The sequence below is a fragment of the Podarcis erhardii genome (assembly GCF_964252035.2).
Source record: "Podarcis erhardii genome assembly, chromosome: Z".
Classification (NCBI taxonomy): Eukaryota; Metazoa; Chordata; class Lepidosauria; order Squamata; family Lacertidae; genus Podarcis; species Podarcis erhardii.
Window position 1 is genome coordinate 25,845,053 of NC_138504.1, and position 24,945 is coordinate 25,869,997.

At 45.0% G+C, this 24,945-nt stretch overlaps 1 protein-coding gene across 7 annotated transcripts in view; it reads left to right on the plus strand.

Annotated features, from left to right (window-relative positions):
• Positions 1-24,437, plus strand: part of TMEM164 (transmembrane protein 164) — a 52,343-nt gene extending 27,906 nt beyond the window's left edge. For all 7 annotated transcript variants that reach the window (XM_081847234.1, XM_081847233.1, XM_081847236.1 and 4 more), the window contains exons 5-7: positions 10,053-10,131; positions 19,819-19,919; positions 20,217-24,437. In XM_081847234.1, coding sequence (XP_081703360.1) covers positions 10,053-10,131; positions 19,819-19,919; positions 20,217-20,423 — 387 coding nt within the window. In that variant the 3' untranslated portion in view covers positions 20,424-24,437. The remainder of the gene's footprint in view (positions 1-10,052; positions 10,132-19,818; positions 19,920-20,216) is intronic.
• The last annotated feature ends 508 nt before the right edge of the window (positions 24,438-24,945 follow it).

The window sequence follows — 24,945 nt, forward strand, 5'->3', positions numbered from 1 at the left end:
CTCAGCTGCCTTTTCCAAGGCAAACCTCCAAATGGTGTTCTGCTACCTCATAAGGCCTCTTTGAAACTGGAAACATAGAACTATGAATTCTGGAAGCAAGAAGAGGCAGAGTGGAAGTTGGACTGGGACAACCGATCTCGGTGATCATGGGTAGGAGGAGGAGTTACGCTAAGACCAGACCATGTCATTACCGAGGAAGCAGGCTTAGTCGTTGTCTGAGGACTATCCCTGCCTCCAGGTCTGGTCCTGACCGGACAGATACTGGAATCAGCAAGGGATACCCACATGACCTGAAGGTGCTGCTGTGCAATGCCAGGTCAATGATCCATAAAACCATTGTGATCCATGATTTGATCATGGATGGAGGATTTGACCTGGCATGTGTAACAGAAACTTGGTTGGATGAAGCAGATGGGCCTGTCCTTGCCGCTGCTTGTCCACCAGGTTTCTCTTACGCACAGCAACCCAGGCCTTGTGGGCGGGAAGGGGGGGTGGCAGTGATTTTTAGGAAGTCATCAGTTTGCACCAGGCATCCTATTGGAAAGACCCAGTTCTCTGAGTGCATGTTCTGGAAGTTGGGCAATAGGGGCAGTACAGGATTCCTATTGGTGTACCGACCTCCCCGCTGCACCAAGGATTCCCTGCCTGATCTGCTTCAGGTCGTGTCGGATGTCCTCCTGGAGACACCTAGTTTGGTTGTCCTAGGGGATTTTAACATCCATGCTGACACGACCTTACAAGGGGCCGCTCGGGACTTCGTGGAAAGCATGGCCTCCATGGGGCTGTACCTGAATAAGTCTGGCCCAACTCATAGCCACAGGCATGCCTTAGACCTGGTGTTCACCTCTATGGATGTTGGTGATCTGTCATTAAGTAAAAGCGAAACCAAAGAAGTGCCATGGTCAGATCACTTCCTGGTGCAACTGGACTTCTCTGCGACCCTTCCCCTCTGCAGGGAGGTGGGACCGATTCAGATGGTCCACCCCCGCCACTTAATGGATCCAAATGGTTTCCAGAGAGTGGTAGGGGATGTTTTATCCCATGTTGATGGCCTTTCAGCTGATTCCCTGGTGGCCCGCTGGAATGTGGTGTTAACCAGGGCTATTGACTGTTTGGCTCCAAAGCGCCCTCTCCGATTGCATGGAGCCCGGAGAGCCCCGTGGTTTTCCACGGATCTGAGGGCAATGAAACAATCGTTGAGATGGCTAGAGCGCCGGTGGCGGATAACCCATTCTGAATCTGACCGGACACGGGTTAGAGCTCAATGTCGAGCCTACCAAGTGGCGATAGCGACGGCGAAGAAGACATTCTTCACCGCCTTTATTGCATCTGTGGAAAACAGCAGCAGGAGACTCTTTCAGGTGGTTCGCAATTTAGCGGAACCACCTGCTCCATCAGGGCCCAGTATGGGCCACTTGATTTCCTGCAATAACTTTGCAAAGTTTTTTGCAGATAAAGTCGCTCAGATTAGAGAAGAGGTAGATTCCACCGTGGGAGCAGGGCCGGGACGGGAGAGTGCTAGAGTCCTGTCTAGTCAAGTTGTGTGGGATCAATTCCAATCTGTTACCCCCGAGGATGTGGACAGGCTGCTTGAACGAGTGAAACCAACCACTTGTCTCCTTGATCCTTGCCCATCCTGGCTTATAAAAGCTAGCCGGGAAGGACTGGGCGATGGGCTTCGTGGGGTGGTGAATGCTTCCCTCCGTGAGGGAGCCTTCCCAGACCTGCTGAAAGAGGCGGTTATTAAACCGCTTCTTAAAAAACCATCTTTAGATGCAGCCACGATGGCCAACTATTGCCCAGTCTCAAATCTTCCATTCTTGGGCAAGGTAATTGAGCGAGTGGTTGCTGAACAACTCCAGCCACGCCTGGAAGAAGAGGACCATTTGGATCCCTTCCAGTTGGGATTCAGGCCTCATCATGGGACTGAAGCTGCCTTGGTCACACTGGTTGATGATCTCCGGCGGGCTAGGGACAAAGGTGAGAGCTGTTTCCTAGTTCTGCTGGATCTCTCAGGGGCGTTTGATACCATCGACCATAACATCCTTCTGGACCATCTTGAGGGGCTGGGAGCTGGGGGCACTGTTATACAGTGGTTCCGCTCCTTCCTCCTGGGCCGTGTTCAGAAAGTGGTGGTGAGGGATGAGTGTTCAGACCCCTGGACTCTCACTTGTGGGGTGCCTCAGGGTTCTGTCCTCTCCCCCATGCTTTTCAACATCTACATGAAGCCCCTGGGAGAGATCATCAGGGGATTTGGGCTGGGTGTTAATCAGTATGCGGATGATACCCAGCTCTCCCTCTCTTTCAAATCAGAACCAGTGAAGGCAGTGAAGGTCCTGTGTGAGTGCCTGGAGGCGGTTGGAGGTTGGATGGCGGCTAAAAGATTGAGGTTGAATCCTGACAAGACAGAAGTACTGTTTTTGGGGGACAGGAGGCAGGCAGGTGTGGAGGATTCCCTGGTCCTGAATGGGATAACTGTGCCCCTGAAGGACCAGGTGCGCAGCCTAGGAGTCATTTTGGACTCACAGCTGTCCATGGAGGCACAGGTCAAATCTGTGTCCAGGGCAGCTGTTTACCAGCTCCATCTGGTACGTAGGCTGAGACCCTATCTGCCTGCGGACTGCCTCGCCAGAGTGGTGCATGCTCTGGTTATCTCCCGCTTGGATTACTGCAATGCGCTCTACGTGGGGCTACCTTTGAAGGTGACCCGGAAACTACAACTAATCCAGAACGCGGCAGCTAGACTGGTGACTGGGAGCGGCCTCAGAGACCACATAACACCAGTCTTGAAAGACCTACATTGGCTCCCAGTACGTTTCCGAGCACAATTCAAAGTGTTGGTGCTGACCTTTAAAGCCCTAAACGGCCTTGCTCCAGTATATCTGAAGGAGCGTCTCCACCCCCATCGTTCTACCCGGACACTGAGGTCCAGCACCGAGGGCCTTCTGGCGGTTCCCTTACTGCGATAAGCCAAGTTACAGGGAACCAGGCAGAGGGCCTTCTCGGTAGTGGCGCCTTCCCTGTGGAACACCCTCCCACCAGATGTCAAAGAGAACAACAACTACCAGGCTTTTAGAAGACATCTGAAGGCAGCCCTGTTTAGGGAAGCTTTTAATGTTTGATGTATTTTAATATTCTTTTGGAAGCCGCCCAGAGTGGCTGGGGAAGCCCAGCCAGATGGGCGGGGTATTAATAATAATAATAATAATAATAATAATAATAATAATAATAATAGGTAGCAGGGGCAATGTACTTTTTTAAAAATCAAAAACAAGCTCTGCATCGTTGATTCAGTTTGTCAGATAAAAGTACAGTGGTACCTCAGTCTATGAACAGCCCTGTTAACGAACTATTTGGGATATGAACTCTACAAAACCGGAAGTAGATGTTCCAGAAATCGAATGGAAGCAGAACGGCGGAAGGGCACCAGCAGCGGGAGGCCTCACTAGGGAAAGTGTGTCTCGGTTTAAGAACGCTTTTGTTTAAGAACGGACTTCTGGAACGGATTGCATTCGTAAACCAAGGTACTACTGTAGTGTCCCAAAGCCTGTAGGGATTGGATTGGGTTCCATCTTGGCTCTGACTTCTTTATATGGCTTCAGGCAAAGCACTCGAATTCATCAGCATCGGTTTTCCATTTGTAACCTGGGGAAAATTTATCTGTATATTCATAGACTTTATAGGCCACCCTGTAGCTGCTCCCTGGGGAGCTCACAAAAAATATCTCCTAGACTAGGGTTATTCTAAGAAGTAATTTAGATTTAGGGGCTTGTCGTGGAAGTAAGTAACTCAAGTTGAAGTCTAGGAAGAAAACTTGGTAACCCTGAAGAGCTTTGCACGTGGTCTTTTAGTATCTAGTTAGTTAGTTAGTTAGTCCTGTAGATCTCAGTTAATTGTCACATTAATTTGTGTGTCACATGTGATTTTAAGAAGCATTTACTTTAGAAATCAAAAGATAAAGTAGAACCTAAGCATTGATTTCTAATTTACTTTGAAAGGGCTTTGGGTGTAGAGAACGATGGTGAAACTGGCATAGAGCAGAGGTGGGGAACCTCCTGCCAGGGGCCAAATGCACCCTCCACAGTCCTCTCTCTTTGAGCCTCAGGACTCTCCTCGTACTAGGCTTCCTACTTAGCCAGAATCCCTCTTCCCAGGTCACACCTCCTCAGCGAATTCTCTCTCACTAGGCCAACTGTGTGCACCCTCTTTGCCGGAATATGTTAATTCAACTCTGTTTCTCACCTAGGTGGAGAATAGAGAGGAGTGTATGAGTTTGTGTGCTGCCTCTTCCATTGTACAATGCTTGATTCTTATGTAAGGGAGGTAGCCTAGCAGCGGCAGCTAATGCTTCCTCCCAAACAGTAGGGCCGCTCATAACTCTGGCTCCACCCCCAACCTCCACCTGCCATTGTATCTGCAAGTACATTTGCTGGCTGAATGGCAAAAGCACTGTGTTGGAACAACTAGGTCAGTGAAGAAGAACCTGCGTCCCTCCAGGTACAGTTGCAGGAGTAGCCAACATAGTGACCTCTGGGTGTTGTTGGGGATAGTAGTCCTGCAACATCTGGAGAGCATCAGGCTCCCCATCCATCAACTGAATGGATCATTCCCAGAAAATCAGGCTAAGAGTGATGATGATAATGATATGGTGTACAGGGATTCTGGAAATAGGGGGAGGTGTTACAGTGCAGGCCAAGAGGGGAGTCTTGTTGGCTAGGCAGCCCAGGACTTCCATATACACTGCCCAGGCTTGCGTCAGGGTGTGGGTGTGGGTGACTTTTGTGCTGCTAATACAGCAGTTTGGCTTCATCTCTGGAGTCACACACACTCCATTGTCTCTCGAGGCAGATGCATGCCACCAATAGTGCAACAGTAACGTGCTGTTCTGTGCCAAACTCATATTTGGAAATATGAGTAGAGTATAATAGCTGTTGATGACTAATAAAAGCTCCTCTTGTCATTAATTTTCAGTGTCTTTAGTTGTAGATGAGTTGCCAGCATGCCAATTTTGTGTCTCAACCAAGAAACACATTTTAGAGCCTGTAGTAAAACTTAAATGGTAGTTAAACTGTGGGTGCTTCCTCTATCAAAGCATGTTTAACTTTTAAGCATCACAGGATGCTAGTGGCCCAGCTCCTCCAGGCACCTCCTGCCCCTGACCTGTTCTAGCTGGGAAGACCTGTTTAGGAATTGGGCTCTGAGTTTTGGTTTCGATTTTCTTTCTTCCCTGTCGCTTTTCGTATGTGTGTTGGGATTTCATTTTGTATTTAGATTGCAAGCCTTCAGGTAGGGGCTGCCTTGCTTTGACTGTATGTAAGCCACTCTTGGGAGCCTTTTTGGCTGAAGAGCATATTACAAATACTCTAAATAAATAAGAGATAGATAGATAGATAAGATGCACAGTGTGGGAGCCTTACTCTCTCACATGTTAGCATGTGTGCATTCAGTGCTTGGCTCTTACAGCACAACCCTAACCACATTTACACAGAAGTATGTCCTGTTGAATTCAGTGGGATTTATTCACAGGTAAGTGAGGTTAACAGCCTTTAGGAGTAAGTCCATTGAATTAAGTGGATTTACTCCGGGTATGACAGTTAAATTATCACCTTTTATCTCTACATGTATCCTTGTATGGCAAATGCCATGTATGTAATTGTCTGATAAAGTTGCTGGCCACAGGCTCAGATTTGGCATATTTTGTTTATTTTTTGGTCATCAGTCAATGCGACCCTTGTGTCCAGGATTTCTATGGCGTTCAAACTTCACTATGTGGAGGAAAATGTTTTGTAACAATTTACTGGTAAGAATAGTCATACTTGTGCAATAATGTGCCTGGACTAATAAACAGCAACTGTGGTTTTGACTAAGCTGCTCCTAATCTGCACATTCATGGCTTCCTCTTAGATGGCTGGCAGTGCTTCTTAGGATGATGCAATATCAACACTGGAAAATCCAGAACACCCAGGTTTTTCCCCCCTGCACTCACCATTTCCTTCAATCCTTGATACATAATGCATATAGTTAAGAGATTCTGAGGGATTGCTCCTGTCTTACCTTGTTTGCCTCTCTTGGCCTTCCTCAGGGTTGACAGGCTGCTTACAATATTGTCAAATATGGCTCAGAGTGAAGAATGGGAATAGCCCCAGTTGAAATCTTGCTTTAATCTTGTAATAAACTTGTGAGGCAGCCTAATTCTCTCTCTCAGCCCAAGTATCTCCCCAGCTGCATTATATGGGGCAGCAATGCTTAGCATAATAGGTTGCAAGGAGTACTATGATAATGTAGGCAAAGTGCTTTGTGCTCTCAAAACCATTAGTAGCATTAATGATAGTATGGCTCTGTAATATAATGGCTAGGTTGGCATGTAAACTCCTGTGGCCCTGAGGTGCTGATTGAAAGCATCCAAGTCTGGGTTTCAACTACCCCCATCTGTCATTGCATCTCACTTTGCCTCATGGGTGCACCAGCCCTGGCTGTAAGAGAATCATAGAATCATAGAATCATAGAGTTGGAAGAGACCACAAGGGCCATCGAGTCCAACCCCCTGCCAAGCAGGAAACACCATCAGAGTACTCCTGACATATGGTTGTCAAGCCTCTGCTTAAAGACCTCCAAAGAAGGAGACTCCACCACACTCCTTCGCAGCAAATTCTTCCTAATGTTTAGGTGGAATCTTTTTTCTTGTAGTTTGGAACCATTGCTCCGTGTCCGCTTCTCTGGAGCAGCAGAAAACAACCTTTCTCCCTCCTCTATGTGACATCCTTTTATATATTTGAACATGGCTATCATATCACCCCTTAACCTCCTCTTCTCCAGGCTAAACATGCCCAGCTCCCTTAGCCGTTCTTCATAAGGCATCGCTTCCAGGCCTTTGAACATTTTGGTTGCCCTCCTCTGGACACGTTCTAGTTTGTCAGTGTCCTTCTTGAACTGTGGTGCCCAGAACTGGACACAGTACTCCAGGTGAGGTCTGACCAGAGCAGAATACAGTGGCACTATTACTTCCCTTGATCTAGATGCAATACTCCTATTGATGCAGCCCAGAATTGCATTGGCTTTTTTAGCTGCCGCGTCACACTGTTGACTCATGTCAAGTTTGTGGTCAACCAAGACTCCTAGATCCTTTTCACATGTACTGCTCTCAAGCCAGGTGTCACCCATCTTGTATTTGTGCCTCTCATTTTTTTTGCCCAAGTGCAATACTTTACATTTCTCCCTATTAAAATTCATCTTGTTTGTTTTGGCCCAGTTCTCTAATCTGTCAAGGTCATTTTGAAGTGTGATCCTGTCCTCTGGGGTGTTAGCCACCCCTCCCAGTTTGGTGTCATCTGCAAATTTGATCAGGATGCCCTTGAGTCCATCATCCAAGTTGTTGATAAAGATGTTGAATAAGACCGGGCCCAAGACAGAACCCTGTGGCACCCCACTAGTCACTCTTCTCCAGGATGAAGAGGAACCATTGATGAGCACCCTTTGGGTTCGGTCAGTCAGCCAGTTACAAATCCACTGAGTGGTAGCATAGTCGTTACAAATCCACTGAGTGGTAGCATAGTGGATAGCATAGTGGGTAGAGCGTATTAATTTTTGCTCTTGTGAACCCAGGTACTTGTTCTTAAACTAGGATACTGCTGCCGAATACCTGGGATTCACAAGTGGGGAGAGTGATGTTGCACTAATCTTAGTGATTGGCTACTGTCAGAACAGAGTTCTGGAGTAGATGAGCCTTTGGCTTCCTTCATCAGCGGCCTACTCAGGCCCTTGTGCCCTGATATGTGTGCCCTTGTTTCCTGTCACACATGGTGTCATGAATACATGAAATAAATGTGCTACTGTTTACTCTGTATGGCTGTGTTTAATTTGATAGATGTGATGCTCTTCCTTTTTCATCTTAGATTACAGTGGGTGTTGGCTATTCCTTGTTTTAATTATGTTGATTAGACAGATGCCGGTGGTGTACCAGGAAACATACTTGTTTTGTTAGCCGAACTGGAGAACAAACCATTCTCATTCTATGAAAGATTGTTTTTGTTCTACATGTTGTTGCAGCAGAATCATTTTTCAGAAGTGTTCCCTTTGTGGTGATTATGTAAAACAGTAGAGGAACCCTGTCAGAAATGAATCCTTTGTGTGTTTGTTTTTTACCTAAAACTGTTCAAAAAAATCACAGTTTAAAAATGTTTTCTGTGCAAGGTTTTTTCATCATTATCTTTAATAAATAGTAATAGGTAACAAAATACATCCAAACAGAGCATAATACCTGTCAGCTGCATATTAAGAATATCCCTGGGAGATATACTTACGATATCTAAATACAGACATGTGACTAAGATAGCAATGAGGATTAAACTAGCAAATGTGGTATTAAATCTTTCCAGAAAGACATCTGGGATTCTGGTGGCATTAAATTGTCACCTTGCTTAACAACATGTGTCATAAAAGGCCCCCATGTTGCCATGGGGGCCTTTTATAAAACTTTTAAAAACAGTTGGCCAAAGTGTATATTTAGCAGTTTGTGAAGATTTCTTTATGTTTTTGAGAGGATTTGCTGTTTATTTAAGACCCTTTCTAAGTAGTGTAATTTAGGGGTGGGTAGACTTCAGGCTGTACTTTGATTTTTCCTGTAGCTTTGAGAGTTACCAACCAGAGACAGATGCAAAATGTTTGCATAGGGAGCCTCGGTATGTTTAGAAAGAAGGCATTTATTTTTAGGACTAGAAATGATCTCACAGTCCTTTCACCTAAACCTGCTCCTGCACCAGCTAAACATTACAGTATACCGATATATCACGATGTCTGAAATAAGGACGGTTGGCTTCACGGTTTTTCCTGTGTTGTGATTTTTGCATAGCGTGCACATACGCACACATACATCATGATTTGTGATACATTGCCAGATCAAAAATTATGAAACTGATATAATGATATGGGCTTCAAACCAGTTTTTGCCGATATATTGATCTATCACTCAGCCGTACCAGGAGCTAAGCCATAGTTTGGCTCAAGCATTACATCTGAACCTGGGCCCATGATTTCTTTTGCTTCAAACAAACCAGGAATGGTAAGTCAAGAACAAACCTTGAAGATCCAAGAAAAAACAAGCAAAGGTTTGCAAGTAAACATCTGATGCTCTTGCACATGTCAATTTAACCAGTCAATTCAGCATGAAATCTAAACAGCTGAACTCCTTGCAAACCAAAGTTAAGGGTAACAAAGCTTGAAAAATTGGCTCCATAATTAGTGGGAGGCTGTGATTGTTGTTCAGTGCACTTTCAGAAGAAGAAGAAAAGACCAAATGCATTATGGGCTATGTGCTGCAAATCAGAGGCTGTGAGTCACAATTGCTCACTTCCGAACATTTTCTAGTACCAGTGACAACCAGGAAACATTAATGATGAACCTGAAATGCACTAGGGATAGCAGTACTTTACACCACAGTAATTATATGGGTTATTATCTCACATATTACATGGCTCACACAACCTGTTAAATGAGTGAATAAGCCCATGACCATAATTGTGTGTTTTTGCCCTAAGGCTTGACAATCAGTACCTGTTAGTATCTATATCCTCAGCTGGGGATTGAAGACTCAAAAGCTTTTGCTTCTCTTGTGCCAGGATTTGAGTCCACAGTGACCCTTGAACTAGTCACCCAAGAGCACTGGTGAAGCTTTGGAACTGGGAAGCATTTCAGATCTGTTTTCCTGTTGTGTGATTTCTTAAAACTGAAGGAGGCTGCCATGATAATTTTTACACGCTCTACGAATGCATAGAAAGTTGAGCTGAAATATCTCCTGAATGGCTATTCTCAGATGCAGTTTTGTAAATAAATGATGGCAGGATGCTTCTGAATACTAGCTGCTAAGAGTCACTGGTGGGAAGAGCACTATGGCCCTCAGGTCCTTCTTGTGGGCTTCCCAAAGACATCTGGTTGGCCCATGTGAGACCAGAGTACTTGACTAGATGGGCCTTTTGCCTGATCCAGCAGGACTACATCTATAGTGTTATGTTAACTTATGCATAGTACTTACTGCTTTCTTTTCCTTCTTTCCCCAGCTACCTTTTGAATTGGAGGTCTATTACATTCAGCATGTCATGTTGTACATTGTTCCCATCTATCTACTGAATAAAAGAGGTATGTAGTGTGTGTGTGTGTGTGTGTGTGTGTGTGTGTGTGTAAGTGTGTAAGGCTTATTCGGAGATTTTTTAAGGCCCCCTACTTTGCATTTAAATTGTACACATTTTGTATACATATTTTATATGCCTTCGTCCCCTAAGTTTGGAGAGGTGCACAATCCAATTGGAGCACATCTATCAATCTGTATAGAAGTTGAGGCTTCCAAATGAGGACTTTCCCCACCTCCATCCCTAGATACATTTATTCCATGTTATACTTGGGAAGCAGAACATGAAATCAGTGAGGCTAAAAGCCTGCTGGAACAGAAAAAAATAATAATTTGGGAGCCTAGGGAGTTCGTAGGAAGGGGACAAACCATATAAAGCCTCACATTTCTTCATGGTCACTCTGATTTTTTGAACAAAGATCAAAGTTTGTGACACTCCCATCTGAAGACTGCTGCCTTGCATTACGATAGAGGTACCTCTTGCTGGATTACAGCTATTTGCTGCCCTCTAGTGCTGGCCCGAGAGAGGTTGACCAGCTTGCCTTCTAAAATCCTGGTTGCCTTGGAGATATACACAAAGTTGTAGAGGGGGGCCAACTTTGCATTACAAAAGCCCATTGGAGGTTCTAGGCTGGTGAGCAGTACCTTGACAACATGAGATCCAGGAGCTGTTGCCAGCATCTGTTCCACATGCATGGGTTCTAGGAGTGTGGCCAGTGCCAGACCTTGTAGGACGGTTGCTTAGAAAGTGTAAATTCCTGATTAGCTTACTGGAAAGCAGTCAGAACTGCAAGAAAGGGAGAATATTCTCTAGCACAATTCACAGCAACTTAGTGTTTATTTTTCACCATTTCTTCTATGCATTTTCTCAACTTTGTTTATATATATTGGCTAAAAGATTCTATAACCTTCTCATCCCACCCAGCCCCACCACAACCCAGCAGATCTTTGTTCCCTAGCCCTTTGAGCCACTCTGCCTAGCCCTTTGGACTCACCTGAGCAGCACCTGGCTCCTGACCCTGCCTCTTACTCTCATTGACTCCTTTTGCTTGGCTGCAGTATGTTCTCGGACTTTGATAATGCACCTTGGTTGCCTGGAATAGATAGATAGATAGATAGATAGATAGACAGATAGATAGATAATTTATTACGGTCAAAGACCAGCTCACATTGATTGCCTGGATTAAGGATTATGTGTGTAAGATTGCCTGCTGTCCAGAGGTAAATTTTGCATTTGTAGCTTTTCTCTCTGGCCTTGGCCACCACTGCCATGTGGCTCTTGGAATGCTGGCCTGGAGGGAATATGCATTCACAAATGTGCTCTAGATACACTTTTGAGCAGAGAAATATTCAAGGGGTGTCATTGCTCAATGGTACAATCCCTGGCATCTCCTGATAGAGCTGAGAGTGTCCTCTGCCTGAAACCCTTGAGAGCCTCTGCCAGTCAGCGCAGCTGGTGCTGAGATAGATAGACCAATGGCCTGGCTTTGTATAAGGAAGCTTCCTATGGTCCTAACCATGCCAGAACATTTGGGAGGTGTAGATGCTAGTGGATAACTGCATTGATATTGGTGTAGTAGAACATGTGGATGATGCCAGTTTGTATTGGAATTTGCAAAGGCTAAATTCCTCAAGCATCCCAGAATCTTATGCTCTCTCATGCACATTCATTCTCTCTCTCTCTCTCTCTCTCTCTCTCTCTCTCTCTCTCTGTGTGTGTCTCTGTCTCTCTCTCCCCCTCCCCCTCTCTCCCTCTCCCTCTCCCTCTCCCTCTCCCCCTCCCCTCCCTCTCCCTCTCCCCTCCCTATCCTGATACCAAAATGACAATTGCTGCACATTTTGCACCCCTTTTTGACTTTAAAAGCAAGCTGCACAAGGGAGTCACGTGTGCTGCAATTGCTTGGCTTTGTCTCTCTTAACACAAGGTGTTGCATGTGTGACTGATTCCTGGGGTTCTGTCTTGACTTTCTTCCTGCTAGCTCTGTATACATAGGGAGGTGGTGCTTGGGGTGTGTGTGTGTGTGTGTGTGTGTGTGTGTGTGTGTGTGTCAGCACCAAAACATCCAATCCTTCACTTGCAGGCTGAAGTGGTACAGCCCAACAATTATTTCACCACTCAGTGCTGCTGATTACATAGCTTGCTGCTCAGCCTTAGGACATTTTCACATGTGAGATTTAAATTGCGTCTTCTGATATGTGCTGGTGCAGGAAAGCAGCGGTGCAAATGAGCAATGAGGCTGTCTTACAATTGCATCACAACCTGTCTCACAAGAGCTCCTGCATGCCTCTGGTTGCGAGCACTGAACATTTAAAGCACATCACTCCTCCCAAAGAATCCTGGGAGCAATCGTTTACCCTCTACAGGTCTGCAATTCCCAGCATCCTGGACAAACTACATTTCCCAGGATTGTTCGAGGGAAGTCATGTGCTTTTAATGTGTAGCTTGATTGCAGTCTCTGTCTAGGAAAGTTCCCTTTAAGTTCAAAGCTTGTGTGTGTGGCCTGTATCACCCAGCAGGAGGAGCCAGAGCTCTCTCTTCTGTCGAAGAGGATGTGGTTGCTCCTTTTGGTGCCTTTTTTCAGCTTAACGCCACCATTTGTTTAGAGTACCATTTACAGATACTGAAGCCCATGAGTGCAAGAGTAGCAAGGGGGCTGGTGCAACCCCCCCTCCCCACAGTAGCATTACACATTATGTATGTACAGGTAACTCACAACTTACGCACATTAAACTCGTGCACGTTCAGCTTTATGCACTTAGCAAAACAATTTTTTTAAATTAGAAAGGGGGCAGAATGCGGACAGGTGTCCGGGGGGTGGGGTGGGGTGGAAATACTTTGGCAATCTCACCCACCATTGCACCCAATGTGTTTTGACTAAACACAATTTTGGCTTTACACACTATCCCTGGAACATAACCTCAGTGTGAGTTGAGAGTCATGTGCATAATATTGCTATACAGTGGTACCTCGGGTTAAGAACTTAATTCGTTCTGGAGGTCCGTTCTTAACCTGAAACCGTTCTTAACCTGAAGCACCACTTTAGCTCATGGGGCCTCCTGCTGCCGCCATGCCGCCGGAGCACGATTTCTGCTCTTATCCTGAAGCATTCGGGTTATTCTTAACCCGAGGTAATATTTCTGGGTTAGTGGAGTCTGTAACCTGAAGCGTGTGTAACCTGAAGCATATGTAACCCAAGGTACCACTGTAAAGGCTTGTTGTAGGTGCTAGAATTTAATTAAGGATTGAGTGTTATCAGACCCCCAAGTGTTAGAAAGTCATCAATAACAGTGTGTATTAAGATGTGTGTTAGAAGCTTTTAACCCAGGGCTCCGCAGCCTTTTTCAGCCGTGGGCCAGTCCACTGTCCCTCAGACCATGTGGTGGGCTGGACTATATTTTGAAAAAATATATAAACGAATTCCTATGCCCCAGAGATGCATTTTAAATAAAAGCACACATCCTGCTCATGTAAAAACACACTGATTCCCGGACCGTCCGAGGGCTGGATTGAGAAGGCCTTAGGTTGCCTACCCCTGTTTTAACCCTTTGGAATTAGCCTGTGTGAAAAACTAAGGCAAACTGCCTGAATCGTGTATTAGACACTTCTCCACCCCCTCGCTTGCTTGCTTGCTTATTTATTTATTTATTTATTTATTTATTTATTTTCTAAATGCATTTTTTATATTTTATACATATATTTACGTTAGATACTTCTAACACGATTTCTAAGGAAATCAACATGTGTTAGCTTGGGGTAATGATCCATTAGCAAGCCAAAGGATGAAAGGACATGCACCATTTGCAAATCAGGGGATTTTATTGGTCCCTCAACTGAGGATTTAGTTTAAAAAGACAATACTAGTGTTTTAAGGAAAGGTTTTGTTTAGAAAGGAGTTAGGAGTTAAGCAACAGTGTTGGGAAGTAGTGGGCTGGAGAGAGAGCAATGTTTGAAAACAGTGGTTGGGGTCTGCTTAAGTCTAAGGCTACTGTGGCTATGGAAGAAGCCTCTTGGGGCATGTATGCTGTGGTCCTCTCCCTTGTATGCTCAGGTTGTATATATGTGTAAATAATTCATATACCATAAAGACACCACAGTCTCTGCAGTGCCTCATTTTTCCAAAATGAAACACAGACCCTTGACAAGTGCCTGAAATCTTGCAGGACTGTGGAGATTTGGGGGTGGTGTTTAGCATTTCTTAACCACCCTTCAGCACAGTTAGACTAAGTTGTGTTTGTTGCTGCACAAGGGGCTATGAACTTATGGGGACTGCGTAGAGCAAGTTGATTTTTCTTTTGTCTGGTTATCCACCAGTCTGTGTATAAATACGGAATTCTTACTCTTTTATTTCCTGATGTCTAGATAATACTTTATTTAGCTATTTCCTATGTTTTATGATGCAGAATCTCGCTTTGTATTTTTGTGACTGATTTTTATGTATAATGTTTATTCTGACACCGAGGAAGAAGCTGTGTTTAGTTAATTGTGTTTTGTAGAATGTGTATGGGGGGTTGTTGGTATTTTTAGCATTCATCTTTTATTTAAGATGTGTTAACCTACCGGTACATTGTAGGACGCGGGTGGCACTGTGGTTTAAACCACTCTGCCGCTTGAACTTGCCTATCGAAAGATTGGCGGTTCAAGTCCCCATGACGGAGTGAGCTCCTGTTCTTTGGTCCCAGCTCCTGCCTACCTAGCAGTTTGAAAGTACTCAGTGCAAGCAGATAAATAGGTACCGCTCCAGCAGGAAGGTAAATGGCGTTTCCGTGTGCTGCTCTGGTTTTGCCAGAAGTGGCTTAGTCATGCTGGCCACATGATCCAGAAAAACTGTCTGCGGAAGTGGACAGACGCTGGCTCCCTCGGCCTGTAAAGCAAGATGAGCGCTGCAACCCCAGAGTTGTTTGCGACTGGACTTAACTGTCAGGGGTCCCATTACCTTTTTAACCTACATTGTAAAATACTTAGGTTTGTTTGTTTGTTTCCTTATGTGCTCTTTTACCATAAAAATCTCACAGTGGGCTGCAACAATAAAATATACAATACTAGAACAGGGAAAGTGTAAAAATAATTAAAAGCAGTTCCATAAAACAATACATTTTTTTTTCTTAAAGAAGAAATACATATACAAAAACAGTTAATATTTCCAGTAATTGTTGTCAGGGTGGGTTAACCACAATATGACGTACTGTTAAAAACAAATAAATCATTACAGTCAAAACAGAACTCACTATTCTGCCTGTCTAGTTCTGGACACCACAATTTAAATGGGATATTGAGAAGCTGGAATGTGTGCAGATAAGAGCAGCCAAATTGATCGGGGTTCTGGAAACCAAGGCCTATGACAGGCATAGGCAAACCTGGCCTTTCAGATGTTTTGGGACTAGAACTCCCATCATCCCTAGCTTAACAGGACCAGTGGTCAGGGATGATGGGAATTGTAGTTCCAAAACATTCAGAGGGCCGAGTTTGCCTATGCCTGGCTTATGAGGAATGGTTGAAGGAGCTGGGTATGTTTAGCCTGGATAAGAGGAGACTGAGAGGAGATATGATAGCCATCTTCAAATATCTGAAGGGCTGCCACATGGAAGATGGAGCAAACTTGTTTTCGCCTGCTCCGGAAGGTAGGACTTGAAGCAATGGATTCAGATTACAAGAAAGAAGATTCTGACTAAACATCAGGAATACCTTTCAGATTAGAAAAGCTATTCGACTGTTAAATGGACACCTTTGGAAGGTGGTGGGCTCTCCTTCATAGGGGTTTTTTAAGCAGAGGTTGTATGGCCTTCTGTCTGAGATGCTTTAGTTAAGATTCCTGCACTGCAGGGGGTGGGAATCAGTGACCATTGGGGCCCCTTTTTACACTACAGTTCTGTGAATCTTGATTCAGCGAAAGAGGTGTGCAGGGAGACCTCTCAACTGCAGTTTCGTAGCAATGATAAGGTGCGTGCTGTATTCTTGGACAAAATCTGTTTACTAAACTGGTGTGGCGGGATGCGGGTGGCACTATGGATTAAACCACAGAGCCTAGGACTTGCCGATCAGAAGGTCGGTGGTTTGAATCCCCACGACGGGGTGAGCTCCCGTTGCTCAGTCCCTGCTCCTGCCCACCTAGCAGTTTGAAAGCACGTCAAAGTGCAAGTAGATAAATAGGTACTGCTCCGGCGGGAAGGTAAACGGCTTTTCCGTGCGCTGCTCTGGTTCGCCAGAAGCGGCTTAGTCATGCCGGCCACATGACCTGGAAGCTGTACGCTGGCTCCCTCAGCCAATAAAGCGAGATAAGCGCCGCAACCCCAGAGTCGGTCACGACTGGACCTTATGGTCAGGGGGTACCTTTACCTTTACCTGTTGGCCTGGGTTGGGTCATCTCAAGTTATCTCTTTTCTGATGCAAGTGACATTTTAAAAAGTCAGTCTGGGATGAAGCTTCCAATGTTGCATGTTGTTTTTGCTCACACCTAGAAATGTGAAGGAATAAACTGGCTTCCTAATGGTCTCCTAAGCTCTGGAAGCATCTGATCAGTGTTGAGGCATCCGTGTTGGGAGAAATATACAGGGAATTCATGGCAGTGATATGCTTTATTTATTTAGCACTAAACTTGAAATAAATTTGAATTTTGCCCCTTAGAAGATTCCAGGCATCCAAATGTGTGGTTTTGCTTGTTTTGCATAACATGGCTCCTTCTCTTTCTGTATTTCAGTTGTTCAAAGAACACAGCAGTGGTGGTGAAGCAGTTTGAGGAAGGGGGAGAAGGACTAGGTTGGAGGAAATTAAACTTAATGAGAGGCCAGGAGGAGCAGCCAGGAAGCAGGGAAATTGCTTTTGAAGACTGATGAAAAATGGTCTATATGTGCAATCAATCAATGAAAAGAGAGAGAGCAAAACTAACCTAATTTTAGTTGTCTTCCTCTCCCACCCTCTGCCTTTATCACCAGTATTTCCATACACGACCTTGCTAATGGAGCCACAAACAATAAGTTCCAGCCCTATCCAGAGAGAGAATTTCATTAAGGAGATAAGCAACCATAAACTGAAGATGAAAGGCTAGAAGGGAGTGAGTTGCATTTGAAAGCCTTCCAATGTTTTGCTTCCTTCTCCAGCTGGCCAAAACATGTACCATTTGTTCGGAACTGTTCTGAGCATGCTGTGGATTTTAATTTTTATTTTAAGTAGGGATGTACCTGTGCTGGAAATCCAGGAGTAAGTCAGGAGCCTCTGGGGCAGTTTCTACTAGGTGTAGACTATTTGTGGGTCTGAACTACTGTATTTTTCGCTCTATAGGACACACCTGACCATAGGATGCACCTAGTTTTAGAGGGGGAGAACAAGAAAAAAAAATTCTCTCCCTCTCTGCGCAGCGCCCCCTCAGCGCAGTGCCCCTTCAGCGGCAGGAGAAACGGAGCCCCTTCCATTTCTCCTCCTGCTTCGCTGAAGGGGTGCTGCGCAGAGAGGGAAAGCTGTGCAGCGCCTCTCCAGCCAAGCGAAGCCAGGAGAGTGAGAGGGATCAGTGCGCACCTATCCCTCTCGCTCTCCTGGCTTCAGGCGGCTATCCCTGAAGCCAGGAGAGTCTTGCTCTCCTGGCTTCAGCGAAAGCAACGCGGAGCCTCCAGAGCGCAGCGGGAACTCCCGCTGCCCTCCAGAGGCTTCATGCGGCTATCCCTGAAGCCATGGAGCCTGCATTCACTCCATAAGATGCACACACATTTCCCCTTAATTTTTGGATGGGAAAGGGTGTGTCTTATAGAGCGAAAAATACGGTATATACCAATAAAATGCCCTAGTAGATAAGACCGAAGGTTCATATCATCCTGCTTCCACACAAAAAGCGGTTCAGGCGTGGGTATCTGTCCAGCATCTTGTGCACTAAAAGCAGACACATTTCAGAAAAGCTGAAATAAATTTTCTGTCTCCCTGTTCTCTTCTAGCACTGAGACCTGTGAGGTTTGCGTTTCAAGATAACTTGTATGTTTCAGAAACCCCAGTGGAAGGGGTCTGTTTTAGCTGCATGAATAACACCCCTCCCATCAGTGAGAGGCTGCCTTCAGTACAGAATTCATAGAAGCATAGAATTGAAAGGTTGGAAGGGGCCCAAATGGTCATCTAGTCCAATCCCCTGCAATGCAGGAATCAATGCTAAATAACCCCTGACAGATGGCCACCCAACCTCTGCTTAAAAATCTCCAGTGAAGGAGAGTCCACCACCTTCTAAGGTGGTCTTCTCCACTGCCAAACAGCTCTTAGCTGTCAAAAAGTTCTTCCTATATATTGAAAGTTCTTCCTACGTTAATTGGCTTTGCCATTATTGTAATAGTGTCTTCAAGAGAAGCACTGCCCTTTGTTTTATAGGCAACCATTTATTTACATGGGGGGTGGGCGGGAAGAAAGAAGTGCATTCAAAGGCCACATTGATCAGCCTCCCCAGTAAAGCTTTCCTCTCATTGTCTGTCTCTGCTGAAGAAGCATGTGCTCACTCCTGGCATTTCTAAGGATTCTCCACGGAGTCTGGCACTCTGCTTTCCAAAATCCGCCCCCCCCCCCGAAGCTTGTGCTGACCTTTAGCCACCCACTGGCTAAGAAAGCTTATAAGCTGCTTTGTGCCTGAAAGCTGTTTCCTTCCCTGGAAGCGCACGTAACCGCCTCTCCTGGGAAGTCAAGGTGCTCAGTGACGAATGCCAAGGTTGTGTAAATGGCATCAACTCCTACAATATTCAGGCAGCTTTGCCTAATTGGCAGGGCTGTGCTGTGCACTGGATTCAGCTACAGCCCAAATCACTGAGCCTAATCAGGCCTTTTTGAAGGGATCTGTGCCTTGTTTGAGTTGGGTTGAGGCACCCCCAGATAGTGATACAGATACATGGTAGTGACCTGGGGCTGTCAGAGGCAGGATGTCAGGCAAGAAAGAGACGCAGACGTGAGCGATAAGCCTGAGGAAACTGAAATGGAAAGAACTACTGGCCAGCTGCATCTTCACAGGATGAAGTGTGTATGTGGGGGGGAGAGATGCCTTTCCCACCAGGCCTCTCCTTTCCGCCACTGCAAGACCTCTTTTCCTTCCTGATCCTGCCACCTGCACAGGATCTGATCTTCCCACTTAGCTGCTTCTGCTCCTTTTTCAAGTGGCTTCCCTTGCATGTGTGGGAGCATCAGTGTGCAGAATCAGATTGTCTTGTTTACTGTGTGGCAAACAAAAAAAAGTTCTCCATGTTTTTGCAGGTGGTGGTAGTAGAAATCTGTTGTACACAGCAAGAGTGGACTAGAGGCTGAAGGTTAGGAGATGCAGGTTTGGAGAATACTTTGGCAGCAACTACACATTGATGCTACTGTATTCTCCAAACTCAGAATCCTACGTCTGAGGCAGTAGTGGAAGCAGAAGCCTTCTTTTGCTGGTTACATCCTCAGAATGTCTGGTTTGAAAGGCTCCAGGATCTGTAACCATGTGTGTGTTGTTCAGATGCCTTTGGAAACATACAAGGCATAAAATTGTGACTGTGTTCATAAGTTAAGGTTTTCAACTGAGGTATCCCCCGTCTTTTGGAGGTAAGGTGCAGACCCTAATGGTTGCAGACCCAGGAATGGTGCTCCACAGTTTGTAATCTTGGTGTGAAAATTAGTGCCTTATTAAAGAGGCACTAGTTACTTGGGAACTATAGCAATCAATGAAACATTGACTTTTCCTTTCTCTCCATCTCTCTGTTTCTAATAGGTGTCTATACTCCTGAGCCATCTTGGAATTTCTGGTGGGCTTTATTATCCACTGGTCTGATGTTTATCTACCACTTTAGCGTTTTACAAATTCTGGGACTGGTGAGTGAACATTAATGTTTGCTATATATGCCTGCCAGTAGTTGAAAGAGCATCTGCTTAATGCTACTGTGACTTACCTAGGCAATATTGCTTTGTGCACAGGTGCTTCCGAGTCACACCTCTCTTTGCAGATGCTGTATCTGGCCAACTGCTGTTGCCCAGCCTATTAACAGCGCCATGGGACGTTCAGGTTCAGGGAGTGACCGGCTTGCTGCTTCTGGGTTGCTAAGGGAGTTGGGTAAACAAATTGGTTGCTGTGAAGCTTGTTGAACCATCCTTTTCTCCCCCTTCTCCTAGGCCACACAAGTGAATTTGAACAATATGCTGTGCCCTGCCATCTCGGATCCTTTCTATGGCCCTTCGTATAGACTTTGGGCCTCCGGCCACCAGACGATCATGACTTTGATTCATGGGAAACTCATAATTGGCATCTACTACAGTGCTGTGCCTGTCTTTAGGTTCTGTGTGGATTTGCTTCGACTCCCAGCTAAGAAAATCTACTGAAGCTTCTTCTTGGAAGGAAGTGTTTTTTTATAGGAAGCCTAAAAGGACTGGTGGTTGTGCTGCAGAAAAAGGGGAAGAGGAAAAAGCACCGTGGATTAATGGTTCCCTTTGTTACAAAATAAGGTGTTCCCTGCTATTCCCAACTGACTACTGATTTTTCACTGCCCATAGCCAATGGCAAAACTTGTGGCCTTATCCACTGAGAGGGTGACATTCATTCCCAGCAGTTTCTATCCTTTAGAAAACAGAATATTGCTACTTTGGATTGAAGTGTTCCAGGGTCTCCCAAATCTTGATATATGGTGTCCTTACTGCATCCACTAGTTCTTAGTAGATAATCACACAGGGTGGTGATTAGGGCTGGGCAGTGTATTGAAACATAGTTTGCAGATCACATTGTGAGAACTATTTCAGAATAATTGAGCTGGCAATGTATTGCAAAGCACAGACTTCACAACTCCAGAAGGCAGTATAATTGAGAGCCCTCTGGCAGCTGGGTGCCTGCCTTCCTTTTCCCCTCCAATGGCTAAACACTCTACTCCCAGCCTCAGCACCTCCCCGTAACTGTAATTGCAGTGTCTCTACACTGCAGAAATCGTGGCTGGGCTGCTTCTTCCTTCTCCCTTTGTCTAGGGAGGAGTGGAAGGAATTTGCACACCAAACATGAGGGCTTGCCTGCCTCCGATAGGAGGAATCTACAGTGCGCATAGCACACTGCTCCTTCACCTGATCTCCCTCGTGGCTGCTCCTTCAACTGATCTTCACTCTCCCCAAACCTCCATGTTTCAGACATAGATTGGAATGTTGAAAACCAGATATCTACCAGTCCTAGTGGTGGTTCTTATATTTACCAATAAAATGCAGTTTATCTTGTTCTGTGGGCACTGAACATCTTGTAGTATCCTATTTCTGCCAATTTCACTTGATTCACTTATCATTAATTGATCACGGTGTTCGGCATCCCCTGATCTTCAATACAAATTAGCAAGATTCTGTTCTGTTTAAGCTGGTTGAAACCATGGGGAACAATTAACAGCCCACTAAAAGAAACAAGAAATAAAGACTTTCCAAGCTACAGTGGATTTCTGTTCCAGTGTGCTCAAATCCAACCATATTGTATTTGGTTCCAGCTCATAGGTTGGTTTTCTATACCGATAAGTGAAAAACACGAAGAAGGGGGGAAGTATGTAATAAATTTAGGGAATGAATTATGGGGTGATGCAAGTAGTGCCTGCGTAGGAATAATTGTTCTACAAAGAGACACTGTCAGTTTGGGTTGGTTAGAATTTTACCCTTCTGCAAACTGAATCATACAGTATTTAAAATTAATGATGGTGTTTTACTTAAACACACCTGATGGTGTTTATGTTTAGCCTCACTTAACCACACCCATGAAGAACTAGTTGGTTTGCCTGAGCAGAGGTGCAGAAATTTTTTAGGAAGCAGGTGATTGCTGGTGACAAGTAGAATGGATTTGTGTTACCTTTTCAGTGTTAGCTCAGATTTGAAGAGAAAGGTGAAGAATGCTCCTCTGTAACCTTCTGAAGAACTATTCTGCTTAATGGTCACACAGTGTCCTGTAGTGACAATGTTTTAAGCATTCTCTTTCTCCCTCACCCCCCCCCCCAATTCTTCTGGTTGCATTGCCTTAGTTGTGGAATGCAAGATACGACAACTGCCATATTTCCTCCAGGTATATTTCTCCAACGGGATGCGTTCTGCAGTCACTGATACCTCAAGGAGAAAGAAGTTGCCTTAACGGTCAACATTGCAGCTCATTTCATTCAACCAAGGGAAGATGGTGGGATGGAGATTCGTACAGCTGTGGAACTGCAAAAGACACGACTGAGTATTTTACTTCAGTTGACCAAAACTTGAATATTTAACTGCAATTTGACATACAAAGAAGAGTATTCTGGACTTTTGTCTTTGTAAACCTTTTTGTTTTGGGAATCTTTGTAGTGTGTGAGGAATTTTGTACATGTTATACTGTGAATACTCTTTACTACCATGAGTTTTATCAAAGATGCTCATTGATGAGTTCCTGTTTCACAGCCCTGCTTTTCATATGCCTGTTTTCTGCTTCTGGCAGAGCATTGAAGGAGGGAGTCTTGCATAATATTCAGTAATCCTGTCCAGGGTTGCTCTTTGCAGTTGCTGTGGTGAATCTTAATGTCTAGGTTGTTTACTCTCCCAAAGTGGCATATTTAAACAAAGGCATAAGACAGTGAAATTCCTAGCATAGCTGTAATCCTTTATCGTAGACAAATAGACAGTAATGTAGGATGCAGCAGTATAAAATCTTAAGAGTTCAAAACCTTGAAAATTGTAAGCAATTGTGCCTGACCTTTCTATCTGTTAGAATTACTTTGAGTAGGTTTCTTTCTTTGATCACAGTGAAGCCACCTAGCCCTTAGTGATGACCCTTTTTGTACTTGTTTCCAGTTCCATCAGTCCCTCCCTGGAGCAGAAATAGTAGCTGTTGTTTTTTAGGTTTTGAGTGAAACTTCTGAATTGACTGAGAGTGGCCAAATCTTTCAACCCTGTGCCATGTTGCTAATCCACAAGCGGCCTAATCCTTCTGCCTTACCTTTTCCCAGCCCCTTTCAACAAACATATTGGTGCTTCTTGATCACCTTAGTCGATGCTTCAGATTCTCCCTGGAAGTGACTTGCCACGCCATATTTTCTCCCATTGCCCTCTTTCAAGTGTTCCACCTAGTTTTGCTTTCAGAGGAGATAGCTGAGCGACTTCAAACTTGTCACTAAGGCTGACACGCCTCTTCTTCTGAGGTAAGCAAAACTGCATTAATGATCAGTTTGACTGGGTTAAACACACACACACACACACACACACACACACACACACATATTACTAGTTTCGGTGACAGCATTACTGGTCTGGATAATCACCTGCCTGTTACTTGTGACACATACTTTCGTGACTGATGAATGGGAGGCTGCCTGCATCAGTGTGTGGGGCACTTCATGCAAGTATGCCCTTCAGGGCTCTGGTGTGTGGCACTGTGGCATATTCCAGTCTGTAGTTGTGAATGTTGGTGAGTTGGGCTGCATTCTTGAAATAAAAGGACTGCTGGTCAGTATAGAACAAAAGTGTGTTTGGCTTCACTCCAGACAAAGAGCTGCCGAGTCTGCTCTTGGTAGTTGCAGAAGTTGGCTAGCTCATTCAGTAAAGGGACCTTCACCTAATAGAACTTGCTTTCTGTGTCAGTATTCTACAAATTGGGTTTTCCTGAGTTTTACCTCCTGAAGCCAAAAAGACCCTTCTTATAAACTTTTTTTGGGTGGGTGTTTCGGTTAAGTGACAGGACAATCCCCTTCCCTGTTAAGAACTTCCAAAGCCTGATTGGTTCTAAGGTAGAAGCCTGAAATTTCTAATGACTAGTCCAGAGTTATGCACTTATCTCTGTACTACTGGGGAAGATTCTACAGCAGGGTTGAGGAAACTATGGCCATCCAGATGTTGCTGGACTACAACTCACACAATGCCTGCCCATGCCCATGCTGGTTGGGATTGATGGAAGTGGGAGCCCAGTAACATCTGGAGGGCCATAGGTTCTGCATCCCTGCTCTTCACCACTACCATAGGTAAAGCCTAACCTACTTAAGAACTGCATCCTTTGCCAAGAGGGGCTTTTCATTTCTGACAGGACAATTTGTAACAGGTCACAGCTGGTGAGAATTTCCACTTGGATAGATGTGTTTGTCCAGTGCTTGACTTCCAGATGAGTTGGGCCCCCTACCTACTTTGCCTTTATATGCTGTCCTGTTCATTGAAGGTGGATGTGTAAATTGTCTTAAGGAGCCAGAGGCTGGAATTTGTAAGTTTCATTACAGGCCTCATACCTCTCCCACCCCTAACTAAAGGACTGTCTTCATTGCTTCTTTAGCTAGTTTTCAAGGCATAGCGTTGCAAGGCAAAGTGTAGTTTTTGTTGGGATATGGTGCTTGAATAAGTGGGGTGCCAAAGTCTGTTTCACTTTAGCAGTGCTTTTTTTCTTAAATAAAGGTGCTGGCACTATGTTGTTGTTAACAGTAAGTGCCACACTTTTAACATTTTTTGGGGGGAGGTGCCTGTACTGAGTACCCTTGAGGACCCCTAGAAAAAAGCACTGCACCTTAGAATGCCTGTGTTGCTGTGCATTGTGGATTTTTACTCCTCCACTTAGATTATATGGCTGGATCAACATGGACTTGGGTTGCAATGCTTTCGTGTTTGGAGCTTCTTGTATAATCTTTCTGGCTGTAGAACTCCCTAGGGCTGCAGGGTAGCCTTCTGTTCAGCAGAAGCTGTCCTTTTGGACAGCCAGAGATGGAAGGCCTGGGAAGGGTGGCTGTGATGTGCACTTTAACATTAGAGATCAGCCTTACCCAACCTAGTGCCCACCAGATAGTTCGAACAACTCCCATCTGCAGGGCACCTGGTTGAGGAAGACAATTTTTAGAGTACCTCAGTGTAGCTGTGACTATCTTTTCTGTGGCCTATATCAGAATTTTGATAT